Source organism: Salvelinus fontinalis, chromosome 9 (genome assembly GCF_029448725.1).
Source record: "Salvelinus fontinalis isolate EN_2023a chromosome 9, ASM2944872v1, whole genome shotgun sequence".
Lineage (NCBI taxonomy): Eukaryota > Metazoa > Chordata > Actinopteri > Salmoniformes > Salmonidae > Salvelinus > Salvelinus fontinalis.
In genome coordinates, this window is record NC_074673.1 from 52,945,159 (window position 1) to 52,959,261 (window position 14,103).

The 14,103-nt window shown below is 40.5% G+C and overlaps 1 protein-coding gene across 3 annotated transcripts; it reads left to right on the top strand.

Annotated features, from left to right (window-relative positions):
- Window positions 1–414: 414 nt before the first annotated feature.
- Window positions 415–13,328, top strand: adpgk (ADP-dependent glucokinase). 3 transcript variants are annotated; one of them, XM_055934854.1, is made up of 8 exons: window positions 415–807; window positions 2,515–2,740; window positions 2,895–3,120; window positions 4,194–4,256; window positions 4,488–4,608; window positions 4,796–4,992; window positions 5,105–5,203; window positions 5,440–13,328. In XM_055934854.1, the coding sequence occupies exons 2-8, from the start codon at window positions 2,529–2,531 to the stop codon at window positions 6,004–6,006; spliced, it is 1,485 nt and encodes a 494-aa protein (XP_055790829.1). In that variant the 5' UTR covers window positions 415–807; window positions 2,515–2,528; the 3' UTR covers window positions 6,007–13,328. The 3 variants fall into 3 exon arrangements, with proteins under 3 accessions (XP_055790829.1, XP_055790833.1, XP_055790830.1); XM_055934858.1 differs by having other exon boundaries at window positions 5,443–13,328; XM_055934855.1 differs by lacking the exon at window positions 415–807 and adding an exon at window positions 898–1,250.
- Window positions 13,329–14,103: the final 775 nt, after the last annotated feature.

Sequence of the window (14,103 nt, forward strand, 5' to 3'; positions counted from 1 at the left end):
GGAAGATTTTTACATGACAAACATCACTACACTGATGGAGCCGAAATCCCAAAAGATAGATGTGGTAGTTGCAGCAGCAGAAAAATATTTGGGTGTGAGAAATTTTTGTGCATTATATCTACAGGAAGTTTTGAGAGAAGGAGTTCCATCCTTCTGTAGGATTGTGTAGGATTGTTTAGGGCCAAGAAATGGGATAAGGTGGTTGGTTTTGGGGGGGGGGGGGGGTAGCAGGGGCGCAACTTTCACTGGTGACGGGAGAAGACATGCCCCCCCACATTTTGAAATTGCATCCCCACACCAGTTTTAGCATTGGAATGTGATACAAAACTATGCATTGGTGTGCTTTAGGACCATGCGGATGCCTCCAAGCGTCCGGGTAGGATGTGTGGAGTGTTTTTCGACTGGATATAAAATTAAAAACATAATAATAATGTTATGTCCCCTCCACTTCTAAAACCAAAGTTGCACCCCTGGTGGATGGTGTATAGATGCAGGGTTAGATGGTGGTGCAATGTAAGTTTTTCCAATTCCCCTTTATTTGTTGGTTTCGTCACAATGTGGAATTCACTTTGAGAACTGAGAAATGCAGCAATAATCCAAAAAGTGTCTAGTCTGTCGGGAATTCACAAGAAGAAGCCGAAACAAGAGTGGTTTAATTTACCCCACTCTCCCCTACTGCTCTGCCCTTGAGTTCAGACGTGGCGCCGGGTCTGAACTGTCTTTATACCTCAGAGATCTGAACACCAAGTTCCAGGACATCATCATCTACACTACAGAAAGACCCTAATTTCAACCCGACTTATCCTGGTTCGTAATTCCCCCCCCCCCCCCCCTAGACAAGCCTATAGTTGTTTCCAGCTATCGTAGATAAATCAGCTATCCAGGTAGCTACCAACCTTGTTTTTGATTGGGTCTGTCTTAAAAGTTGTCAAGCAAGCTGGCTAAATTAGCCAGCTAGCTAACAAATATATTTGATAGGATGCTAGCGTACTTCTAGCTGATAATGCTAGCTAGCAAACTAGCAATGTTTGAATGGAGATAACGCAAGTTTGACAGTGGTTGTCAGTATGTTGGGTATAACGTTACCAAACCGTGGAGGCATTACGTTAGCGTACTAGAAACATGTTTTTTTTTGTAGCTTTTTAGCTGCATTGGAGTGCGTGAGCTAGCCAGCTCAGCAACGGTAACGTTAGACCCAGAGCTATCCGATCAAGCTAGCTAACATTTGATACTCGTCAACAACTTCATTGGTAACTAGCTAGCCGTTCGTACTACTTATAACATCTTTTGCCATACTAGCCGTGTCTGAAAGTGATTTACGAATGGATAACTAAAGTTAGCTAGCTACTAATAATATGGAAGTTAATGCAATGATGACACATCACCCTGTTTAACTTTGATGCTAGCTAGCTACCATGATTCAGCCTGTTAACCTTGATAGCTGTAAAGTCATTTCGCCCATCAGCTAGCTAGTTAATTGTCAGTATGTGAGAGTCTTGTGCATATCCATTGCAATTCCACTGCTTATTACATTTTCAGACAGGTTTATTTTCGCGCACACAAAAAATAGTAGGTTGTTAAAGTTACAATATGTAACTTTTTGGGCGACCCGACCAAATTCGAATAGAAATGTGAGTTATAGAGCTGTAATTCCCATTGAAAGTACGTCTAAGATGCGTGAGATCTGTATTATGTGCGCTATTCTATGCTTCCAGTTCGTACGTTTAGTTTTTGCGTCTTACTTTTGTACACCAGTTCCAAACCGCTAAAAATACAATATTTTGGGTTATTGAAAATATTTCATAGCGGTTTAGATGGTACAATGATTTTCTACAGTATACTTGCTTTGTCAAGAACTTAAATTAGGCGAACTATTAGAATCTTCGGAACCAGCAAATGGCAGCGAAATTTGTCTCATTAGTCCATTCTTGATATATAGACCCCAAAAATGTTTTTCATGTCAGCAATCAAGTTTAAGATATCTTTCAAAATACAGAAATACTGCAGGTATTATGCATTTTGCTGCCAACATACTGACTCATCTTTAGCCACTTTAATAATGAAAAATTGATGTAATAAATGTATCATTAGCCACTTTAAACAATGCCACTTTATATAACGTTTACATACCCTACATTACTCATCTCATATGTATATACTGTACTCTATACTATCTACTGCATTTTGCCTATGTCGTTTGGCCATCGCTCATTCATATATTTTTATGTACATATTCTCATTCATTCCTTTACACTTGTGTAAGGTAGTTGTTGTGAAATTCTTAGATTACTTGTTAGATATTACTGCAGGGTCGGAACTAGAAGCACAAGCATTTCGCTACACTCGTATTAACATCTGCTAACCATGTGTATGTGACAAATAAAATGTGATTTGATTTACAATGCAAAACTTAGCATCATATGTTGCAAAATGACAGACAGGAAGACTTGTGTACATTTAGCAGGTATCATTACAGTAGTATTATGCATGTGTGTGTTTGCACTCATATTTCAGAAGTCTGAGAAAACATGTGGCGGAAGGCTGCGGTAGCTGCCCTGTTGGCCTTGGCCGTTGGATACTTCTACCACACCAACCCTGAGCTGCCTGAACAAGTTCTCCAGTACTTGTCCCTGCCTCATCCATCCACTCAGGGCGACCCAACCTTGGAGCAGGTTATCTCCACTGCCTGGGAGACCCTAATAACTGCCCCCGCCAATCAGTGGGGCAGAGTGGCAGTAGGGTGAGTTTCAGAGACAACTAAGCATTCATGATGTCATGATTTAGAGTTTGCTGTTTTGGTTTTCATCATTCATCCAACAAAACACGGAACTTCCCAAGTGAAATGGTAGTGCGTATTCGGAGTGTTTACTTTTTCTCTGGCTTCCTCCATTTAGGGTAAATGCATGTGTGGATGTTGTGGTGTCGGGGATAGGGCTGCTACAGGCTTTGGCTGTGGATCCTGGGATGGGTCGTGACCATGAAGTGTTACACTCTAAAGAGGAACTGAAAGAGGCTTTCATCCACTACATGGAGAGGGGGTCCGCGGCGGAGCGTTTCTTCACCGACAAAGAGGTCTTCCAGAGGATTGCACGGGCCGCTGCAGAGTACCCTGGTGCTCAGGCAAGTTAACAGTGTTTCTCCCTATTTTTATATCAGGGTCTTGAAAGCTATGATCCTGAAACAAGGTTATATAAGTTATTTTCTTCAAGAATCAATGGGTACATATCATTAACTTATGAGTCCAAAAATGGATATAGCAACTGCTGATTGCCCCTTTATAAAATGGACCTAATCACTGATCTGACATGACAGGATTGTCTGAATCCCTGTTTTTGATGGTTATTCATCAACTATGAGAGCTGAACAGAGTTTGTGAATTTCAGTTGGCCACAATAACAGGAAACTGTTAGATAGCATACACTTCATATCTATTCTTGATCAAGCCTCATCCTGTAGCTAAATGAGTGAAACTAAAATATCAGCAGTATAAGCAAAACAGTATCAGAAGGATTTCCTATGGTCAGATCAACAATATATCACCCAACCCTTAGTTTGGTTTCACACTCTCATGGTCTATACATCAGATAGTTAACACTAACAGAAACCAACTGAGCCTAATTCAAGTTTTTGTATCCATTTGAAATGCATCATCCTTTCTGTACTTGAGGTAATCATCACCAATCCAACATGATTGAATAGGTGAAGGGGCAGTAGGTAGTCAAGAGGTTAGAGAGTGGGGACAAGTAGCTGGAAGATTACTGGGTCAAATTCTGAACCAGGCAATAAAACGTGGAAGATAAACTGGCAAAACAAAAAGTGAGGTTGGGAGCAAAGCAGACAAAGGAATTATGTCTCCACAGACAGACTGATAAAGTTGTAGGTCTATTTGAAAAAATCAGTTCAAGCTCACCCTGAAAGTTTGATATCACATGTATTTTTGGCATCTGTAATTGGCTTCACCCCCCTGAAGACGAAGCACTTTTCCTTTTGAATAAAGGTTCCATCCAGAGAGGTTTGAGTGTCTGTGTCAAATTTAATTCTACATGATCAACAGTAATTAATAATTTCACTGCTGGGCTATTTCTTGGTGCAATTGTGGTTATTATGATGGCATTTTCTATCAGACTCACTGATAAACCTCAACTCATTTTTCATCTCTTGCTCTCTCTTTCCCTCGCTCTCTCACTAATTAGCTATATGTTGGAGGAAATGCTGCTCTCATTGGACAGAAACTTGCCACATACCCTCAGCTGATGGTAGGTTGGCACTTTTAATCTCTAAACTCCTCATTAGAATGCACACATTTTGTACCATTTCTACTGTTCAACCACTGTTGAATGGTTATCTGCACAGGGTTGTGTTTTTTTGGCACAGAGAAACTGTGGCAGTTTGTTTAAAAGGAATTGAGGACATTGCTTAGCTTTTGAAATGTCCCCTACGTCTATATTACTGAAGTCAGTGACGGTGGAGGTTTCTGCCTTTAATAGGTTCTGCTATGTGGGCCTGTTGGGCCTAAACTACACGAGATGCTGGATGAGCAAATCGTTGTCCCCCCCGAGTCCTTGCAAGAGACTGATGAATATCACCTAATTCTGGAGTACAAAGCAGGTAAGGACCAAAGGCAACCTGAACCACAACTAAAAATAGGTTTCATAAGCTTTTAATAGCTAGGTGATTAATGGAAACACATTCCTTATTTGTATTTCTTTACCTCATGTAGCCTAACTACACTGTCGGCCACTATCAAAATATTTGTAGAAAATGAATAAGTCTGTCCTTTTGCCTCTCTATCTAGGGGAGCAGTGGGGTGCGACACGGGCTCCCCAAGCAAACCGCTTCATCTTCTCCCATGACGTGTCCAATGGGGAGATGAGAGCACTGGAGATGTTCGTGGCCAGCCTGGATGAGTTCCAGCCAGACCTGGTGGTCCTGTCCGGTCTGCACATGATGGAGGGCCAGGGGAGGCAGATGTGGGAGCAAAGGCTCAAAGAGGTCCGTAGCAAAGCACAAACAACAGCACAATAGTATAGCGCATTTAGGGTTCTCGCCAGAGTTTTGTTAAACATTTGTATAGACTGAGATGGTTTGCTTGATACCTTTTCAGGCAGTGGCGGCCATTTCTGACGTCCGCAACGCGGTCCCCGTCCACCTGGAGCTGGCAAGCATGACTGACAAAGACTACATGAACAGCATCATGCAAGAGGTAAAGGTGTAGGTTTAACAGTAACTAAAATACAAGTTTGGCAGAACTCAATATTATTATTTTTTTTAAAGGCACTGTCTGGTTAAAATTGGGATTTCTATCAAATTTGATCATCTTTGTACGTGATGTCGTCAAAATAGGTGATGTCAATTTAAAGTGGATTATAGCGCTGCGTAATAAAGTCATGTATTGGAGCTGATGCATACAATAAACTATTTGGTGTTGTGTTCTGTTAGCAGGTCATGCCCATAGTGACATCCATCGGGCTGAATGAGCAGGAGCTACTTTTCCTCTCCCAGGCCGGCACAGGGCCTCACGCTGAGCTGTCCTCCTGGGGGGGCATACCGGATGTAGGCCGAGTCAGTGACATCCTCCTGTGGGTCCTTGAGCAGCATGGACGCAGTGACCCCGAGTCGGAGGCTGACCTCACGCGTATCCACTTTCACACTCTGGCGTACCATGTCCTTGCCACTGTGGACGGGCACTGGGCCAACCAGGTGGCCGCCGTGGCAGCAGGGGCCCGTGTGGCCAGCATCCAGGCCTGCGGCCTCCAAAGCATAGATGCCAGTAAGGTGGTCCTTAGAGCTCCGCTGGAGTTCCACAGTTCCCATGGCGAACCTAGAGAGAAGTTGTCCCTGAACCCAACTGAGCCTGTCACTGTTTGGCACCGTGGCAACGTGACCTTTCACCTTGCACCCGTGCTGGTCTGCAAGCAGCCAATCCGGACAGTAGGGCTGGGGGACGCCATCTCAGCAGAGGGGCTCGTATACTCTGAGCTCAGGCCACAGCTGCCATTTTTGTGAGGTCCATTTTTGTTACACTCTTGTTCTTTTATTGTATGGTGGTATGCACCATATCTCCCCAACCCCAACCAACCAGTGATGTCTTTACCTGTACTGTAGCTTTTTCTTGGGTTGAAATTCTGATCCTTGGTTAGCTAAGTATTTTGCACTGGGCACAGTTTAAGCCATTTCTGTAACTCCAAGGAGTTGTGCTGGGTTACCTCTGATTTCATTTGCCTTGTGAAAATTCAATGTAAATGTTTGTGTACAAAGACAATGCCAAAGCTGCTTGTCAGTTCGGTCTGGAGGGGGGGGGAAATGGAAAAATATTCAGCGATATGGTCTCCATAAGTAGCGGTGCAATTTCAGACAGAGTTTGAGCTTTCATGCTGCACAATAGAGGAGCAAACTCCTGTGCACATATGCAGATGCTGAATAGTGCCAATGAGTTCAGCCTCTTGCATCACACTCTTTTGGAAGTTTATTTTCACATCATCTCGCTGAGTCTTAGTTCAATTTCCTTCAATAATCTTTTCTTGCTGACCCTGTTCAGAACAAGCTCCCTCATCCAAGCACTATAGTTGGGGAAAGTGGGGTAAGTTGAGCCAAGTGGTTAGTTGAGCCACCCCTTGTTTCTAGGAAACGATACATTTTGTGTATCATGTGACCAAATATTTAGGAAGAGGTCATAATTTCATGGAGTCTGTGAAGGAAGAAAGAAACCACATGGAAAAAGTGGTCCAAAGGGTAAAAAAAAAATCACAGTCAAATTCATTTCTGTTATAGGTTTCATGTTTGTATCTAAACCAAAGTAGATTGTTTTATACATCAGTTGCCGTTTCTATAAGCTGCAATATGAGGTCCTAAACCTAGCATTAAAGTGCATTCTTGTAGCTACAGTATATGGGCTAGTGTTCGGGCTACTATGGGCTAGTGTTTGTCTCGGGGTAAATTGAACCAATCACTACCATACCCCATACAAATTATGATTATTTTGTTAGTTTTATGCATTGTATTTTAGCAAGGTGTCATGCATATGAACTCGAGTGGTGTATTTTTATTGTTACAGCGCAGACATCATGCCACGTGTAAACAAACGTAAAACAAGCAGGGGTCTAGCCCCCCCTTGAGGTTCTTGAGAGCAGCCAAGGAAGGGAAGAAGTCCATTCAAGCAGCAGCAGCAATGGAATATTTTTTTTTTACTGAATGACACTGAAGAGGTACTATAACGTTTTTATGCGAGTAAAATACATGTTGGATAAAACATTTTTGACAGTCCTGATGGAAAACCATATTTCTTGGTAGACTTTCCAAATGTCGACAAAACAAAATATGCCAGACACGGTGGGATCTTTTTGTGTCTATAAAATGTGTTATGTGAGAAATGGTGGTGGAAAAGCTTTTACGTGCTTAAAATTGATATAACTATATCAATAACCACCAGGCATACACAAGGCTCATTCCTCTGCACAGGCATTGCTGCTGCCTGGCAGATCTGGATAGGTATATCAGCGGACGTCAGCTAATATATAACACATGTTATGGCAATCTGTCAGTCAATGACACAGTTAATGTGGTATGCAAACATTGGTTAATGCATGCAATGTCTGAGCAGGGGAATGTGACCAAGGTCTTATCTGACGACATCAAGTCTGACTTGCTAAACATATCAAGAATCTTGCGGACTAGTTTTATGGGCTTAGTAGCCTCAAATACAGAGAACATGCCTATGATTTGTCACATCAAAACTACTTCCCTGTCCCAGACAACTGCTTAAGTTGAAATTGAATAGTATTGAACAGAGAGATCTATATCAATGTAGGCATACATTTAACATATACAATATACCACACTCCCATCCATGAATTAAACACTGCCCTACCAGCACCATCACCCAATTACCCACTTAGGGTAAGTTGTGCCAAGAGACCACTTTTTTCTGGACAAGCTATGTTTTCAAAACGTATACTATATTGCCCTTGACATAGTGATGCTGAATGTAAAAAAAAAAAGTAGTAGAATCTCACAACTACATCCCCTCATTACAATCAATACAACACCTGTGCAAACTGGGGCAGGAGCTAGAGGTTAAGCACCCAGACAGTTTTCTGTGGGGATTTGGTCATTTAGTTTTCATTTGGCCAAATGAATACATTTAATACATGAATACATTTAATCCATCAATGAAAACAGATGAAGCAAAAACAAATATTATTTGGGGTTGGTTGGCGCTATAACTTATTACTTAAATTTATGGGTAATAGTTCAGTGCTTCATTCAGGCTTAAGGTGTCCCCTTTTTAACGTAGCCTTTACAAGTTTCCATCTCACGCAGATGATAGGACCTGTTCAATACCTACAAAGTGCAGTAGGAAGGGTTGTGACTGACATGTCCTATGACACGCATAGCAAGGAAGGCTGCTCACCCAGACTGGGTTTCCCAAACTCAGTGCACATTTTGTTTTTTTCTCTATCACTACACACCTGTTTCAAATAATCAACTAATCATCAAGCTTTGATCATTTGAATCAGCTGTGTAGTGTTATGAAAAAACCAAGATGGCACCCCTTGAGGTCCTGAAAACCGAGTTTGGGAAACGCTGCAGTAGTAACTCTTTAGCACATCTGATGAGACTGCTATCTATTCTAGTACGTGGTTGCTGTCCTCTGGCTAGCTGTTTGCCCTGTCACTGTCTGTTTGAATACTTTGAATGCCAGTAGCACATAAGCTGTACTCCTACAGCTGTCATGACATCCACCTAAGCCGGAAATAATATTTGGATCTCCTGTCCGCAATGGCAGACGTACACAAGCATTCCAAGCCCATCTGTATCCTTGACTCACAACTGGGTCAAGCAGACTGTGAGGGGTGAATTGTGGCAATGAAATACTTCATATTATTGTGAATTGTCACTTTTTGTTCAGCTATTTTGATCAACTTTAGGGCTGTTTTGTTTGCCCTATGTAGGATGTTCCACATGGACCATTTTGTTTGCCCTATGTAGGTTATGCCACATTGACAAGTAAACATGTAAATTATACCTGTTACACTGCAACTAATGAAGCCCCTTGTTAAAATTCCTACAAAGCCGGATTGTTACTGACAGTGTGCTGTTGGACATTGCACACAGCAGACTGTGATGAAGCCTGCAGACCCAGTAGTGATTCAGCACATCTGATGAGAGTACGATCTAGTACTTTGCTGTTGTCCTCTGGCTAGCTGCTTGCTCTAGCTTCTGCCAGTCTGACTGAATGATACAATGAATAATGCAAAGATGTACTTCTACGGCTGTGTAGTCTACTCTGCTGCTGTCAGGACATCCACCTCGCAGCTGGAAAGTACTATGTTAATCTCCTGTCCACAATGGCGGACGTAAACAAGCATTCCAAGCCCATCCTTGACTCACAACTGCATCAAGTGCAGATTGTGTGGTGTCCAGCCACTATGTAAAGTCAAGCAATAGAATACTACATAATATTAATATTCAGAGTTGCTACTTTTCCCCCCAGCTATTTTGTAAAAATTTAGGGCTGTCTTGTTTATCCTATGTATGACATGCCATATGGGCAATTCAACATGTTAATAATTCCTGGTATACTATAACTGATGGAGCCCATTATTTCTACTTCTTGGTATATGCCATGTTTATTGGTTTCACATCATTTGTGACCTTGAGTAATTAAGTAGAGGAAAGATCAATTTTAAAAGTATTTGAACGCTCCATCCATGCTCAAACATCACTTACCTTACCACTGCTAAAAAGAACTGGAAATAATATTTTTTGTTTTGATGCCCAAAGTACATTTTTGCTTTGTTGCCGCGAAACTGAGAATTGGGATGGTACAAAACAGAGCAATCATAAGCTATGCAGAACTTATTTGTCTCGAATCTCACTGCTTTCTTAGCCTGGTGGAACCAGACAAAGTGTATGATAGGTCACATTGTTTCACTTAAATGAAACGGTGAGCATAGCGGTCAGTCTGCATCATATAGATCATATTAAATTACTAGAAAGAGCCTATGTCATGAACCCTCAAAGTTCCATAATGGTATGATAATGGAGGCCATTTTGGTCAGGGAGAAATCCAAACCACTTTAGTTGCGGGAAAGGGGTTCATGGTAATTGAACGCAGACGTTCCATTGACCGGAATGGCGCACAATCAACAAATCTGATCTAACAATTTGGAGATTCTTCAAATCCGTCATGATTTATGCATTGTAACAGGCCCACAGTGTGCTTACTTGAGTCCGATTTTGATACATTTGGCTGTTTTTGCTGCATGTAGAAGCTGTCCCTTTTCAGGTTTAGAAGAAGTGACTGCTAAATGCTAACTCCCGTTCGTATAAACTGGTTAGCATAGAGAAATCATTGATGGTAGTGGGTCGTTTTTAACTGTAATGCACTTGATTGGTAACGATGACATGTGTTGGGGTTGGCATCCATACAAGCATTATATTCAGATGTTTACCTCAACATAGTGTGAAATACACATATAAACAATTGCCTAAATGTAGACTAATGTTGCTGGGGGTCAATGAGGAGACTCGGATGTTTCCCCCCCACGCGTTTCCATGGCAATTCCATTGTTTTGGTCGAGTACGGTTTACCTTTTACCGCATCTATTTCGAATGAATGGCAGAGGAGGCATAGGTGATACGTTTCCTGCTTGTACTTATGCAGGAAAATAAAAGGCATGCGATATCAGAAATTGTGTAATAGAATTGTCAACCTAAAAGACTGTCATAATTATAAATACAGTTTATACAGGTTTTATACAAATGTTCTGTATAGATAACCTCTAAAATATGTAAACCGACCATAAATGTCTACATTTTAGTTTTTTGGAAAAGCTGTGAGTTATTATATGAGTACTTGTATTTACAATGTGTCTTAAGTCCTATCATCAACTGATTTCAGACAGTGTATGGCTGTGGATTGACTGCATTGTTTGTTTGGAATGTTAATTAGAAAACATTTATGGAATCATTCCACTAAAACTGGTTGGCTAGCTAGCAAACATACAGTGCAGATAATCTTCAAATCATTGTTTTACACAATAGCGTATCCAGCGGTGGCTGGTGGCACTTTAAATGGGGAGGACCTGCTCATAGTAATGGCTTGAATGGAATGTTATCAAACACCTGGTTTTCCAGGTGTTTGAAACCATCCTCCCCTCAACAGCTTCCCCTGCTCTTATCACAGCACTGGCTGACCATGGTTGACCAACTCCCTTACCAAAGTGGCTGATCTTTTATACCAGGGGTGTCAAACTCATTCCACGGAGGGCCTAGTGTCTGCAGGTTTTTGGTTTTTCCTTTCAATAAAGCCCTAGACAACCAGGTGTGGGGAGTTCCTAACTAATTAGTGATGTTAATTCATCAATCAAGTACAAGGGAGGAGCGAAAACCCGCAGACACTCGGCCCCCCGTGGAATGAGTTTGACACCTGTGTTTTATACTGTCAGGTTCATGTCCATTCTAGTATTCTAATTTCTAATTCTATCGTCTGCTTGACCAAGCTACTGCTTATTGTATGATCTTGGGAATGTGCCAGTCTTCTTTGACAGCTTTGTGTTGAAATAGTGACTGTAAATATGCATTTAGTAAGAAATTTAGTATTCCTTTTCATTGCAGTGAATTTGTTAGGTACAATGGTTTGGTAATACAGTTCGAGAGTTGCTAGGGGTTTCAGGGTGTTCTTCTGAGGCTGGTGAGACATATGCCTCTACTTCCTTCGCAGATTTCATCTGTTGTTTTTGTTCGATAAATTCACATCCAACCGTTTGATTGACACTCATCATTGAGGATGTTGCCCCTTGGATGGAGCTATGATCAAATTTGGGCGTAGCTGCCATCACCCACACCTTTATATGCATACGTAGGTTTCACACATTTTTGTCGACAATATGACATCTTACAGATCGTGGTTACTTCCTGCTTACAGATACTACCACTAACAGCAATATTCAAGGTGCAGTGGCTAGATGTAGATGCGAGCATAGGTTATTTACTACTAATTTTCCAAAGATAATTGAGTATTTACCAGGTATCATTAAAGAAACATTCTGCCTTGTTCGTGTCTAGTTTAGTCACTTGTGGCTCTGAGTTTTCAGCACTTTAAAATGAGACTATATTTGATGTAATTTCATATTAACACCCATGTCTTACTGTAAAGGTTAGCAAGAGTTATGCTAGCTCATTAGGTGGAAACACTGCAACTTAACAACTAGACCTCTTTTTGAAGGTTACTTCAACTGGTACCGGGCTACCTTCAGACAAGTTTTGTGAGGTTTGTGGGCGTCCTAGAGCAAAACAACCAACATGTTCGTGAGAGTCTCACCTTTCCATAGAGTGGTCATATTAGTTTGTAGGCCAAACCGTTCGGACATTACAGATGTTTGTGAGAAAACCGATTTTCGGTATGTCTCATGGTCTGACAAACGCTGCTGTAGCCCGGCCACCTTCCCCCGCAGATGCGGAAGGTTGTCATTGGCGTATGCGGTGGATTGAGACGCAGCCCATGCAACAACAAAAAAACATCTCTAGTTTAAAACAGACGGATTTTGATGGGTATGTTTTTATTATGTTGATTAGATTTCCGCGGGGGCGCGGACATCGACTATGGGGTTAAATGTTTGTGGAAATATATATGGAAGTAGTTTAGTGCCAAAAAAGGGGTTATATATGGGTACATAAAAAAAAATCATTTTGAGTCTGAATCTGTTATTCAATGCGTTGCTATGGGCAGTAAGTAAGCAGTAAGTTTCCCCCCAAAAAATTGCTATATATTGATACCTAAAATTCTATATCAAATAGCTAAATGATCCTTGGTATGACCATCTTAACCCCCCCCCCCCCCCCCCTATAATTTGTAGGGGCAGTTATACACAAAATACTCCATATGTACATACATTGTTTGTTGATTAGCAGAGTATGGAAATCCATTTTTCCAGTACAAGTAGATGTGTAATATGTGGGGAAATAATCTGTGAATTTTAGAGATCAAATGTTTTTTTGTGTGTGTCAGTGAGATGCTTAGAATTTTAGTGAGGAAATCAGGAATTTGTCTTAAACTTTGTTGACTCCATAATCTGTTGTATGAAAATATACTGTACTCTCACCACGAACATATGAGTACAATAATTATTTATTAAAAATCTATTCTAAAATATAAAATAATTATTACTCAAGAATTGTTCAGACTTTTGTGAATTAGTGTCCATTATGCAAAGTCTTATTGGATTCCCTTTTCTTCTGTCATCTGATGTTAAGACTGGAACTCAACTGACATCTTAAGTTTGGAAATGTTTTTATATTAATAAAGTCTGCTATTTTCATGTCAATTTTGTGTTAAAGATGTATGTATGTTGCTAGCCTGGAAATCCAGACTGAATTAAGCTTAGTTTCACATTTGTTTCTTTGCATTCAGGTCATTCCACACATTGGCCTAGTTAGAAAACAACCAGGAAAGTCAAAATTGTATATATATATATATATATATATATATATATATATATATATATATATATATTCTGTAATAACATTTTATTTAGAATGCAGCATAATTTTTTTAAATAATTGACAATATTTGAAATAAATTATAATTATCAATTGATTTTGTTACAAATAAAATCTGGCAAACAATAGTCATGATTAATTTCAATAGCCCTAATAAAGTCTATGCTTTACGGCTATAGATTTTTTTATTTTCAGAAAAATTCTTACACTTCGGAGAAAATGTCATAATTCTGAGAATGAATTTCTTAGTATTAGTATGCCTTGTGAATTCGAGCCCTGAGATCTTACCATCCTCAATAACTCAGTACACAACTACTGTTTAAAAATGCTGATTCACAAAATACTTACTGTAAAACTTAAATTCAATGCACACAATCTCAAATAGCTGCCTGTCCCTTTTATTCGCGGCGCATCGGCACACATTTAAGCAAATAAACGGCTGTTTAAAAAAACAAAAAATTCACGAGTGAACTTCAGTAAGTACCGTAAAGATTGGGCAAAAGAAGAGAAAGGAGAGCAACATTATTGCCATGGATGAAACAGCAGTCTGGTTTGACATGGTTGGCTCAACTAGCAAGATCTCACGGTCTCACTTCAGTA

Bases quoted from the DNA above. Each gene is read 5' to 3' on its own strand.
- adpgk (XM_055934854.1), top strand. From the start codon at position 2,529: ATGTGGCGGAAGGCTGCGGTAGCTGCCCTGTTGGCCTTGGCCGTTGGA. The intron at 4,993-5,104 runs GTCCGTAGCAAA...ATACCTTTTCAG, and splicing joins GGGAGCAAAGGCTCAAAGAG to GCAGTGGCGGCCATTTCTGA. The intron at 5,204-5,439 runs GTAAAGGTGTAG...GTGTTCTGTTAG, and splicing joins TGAACAGCATCATGCAAGAG to CAGGTCATGCCCATAGTGAC.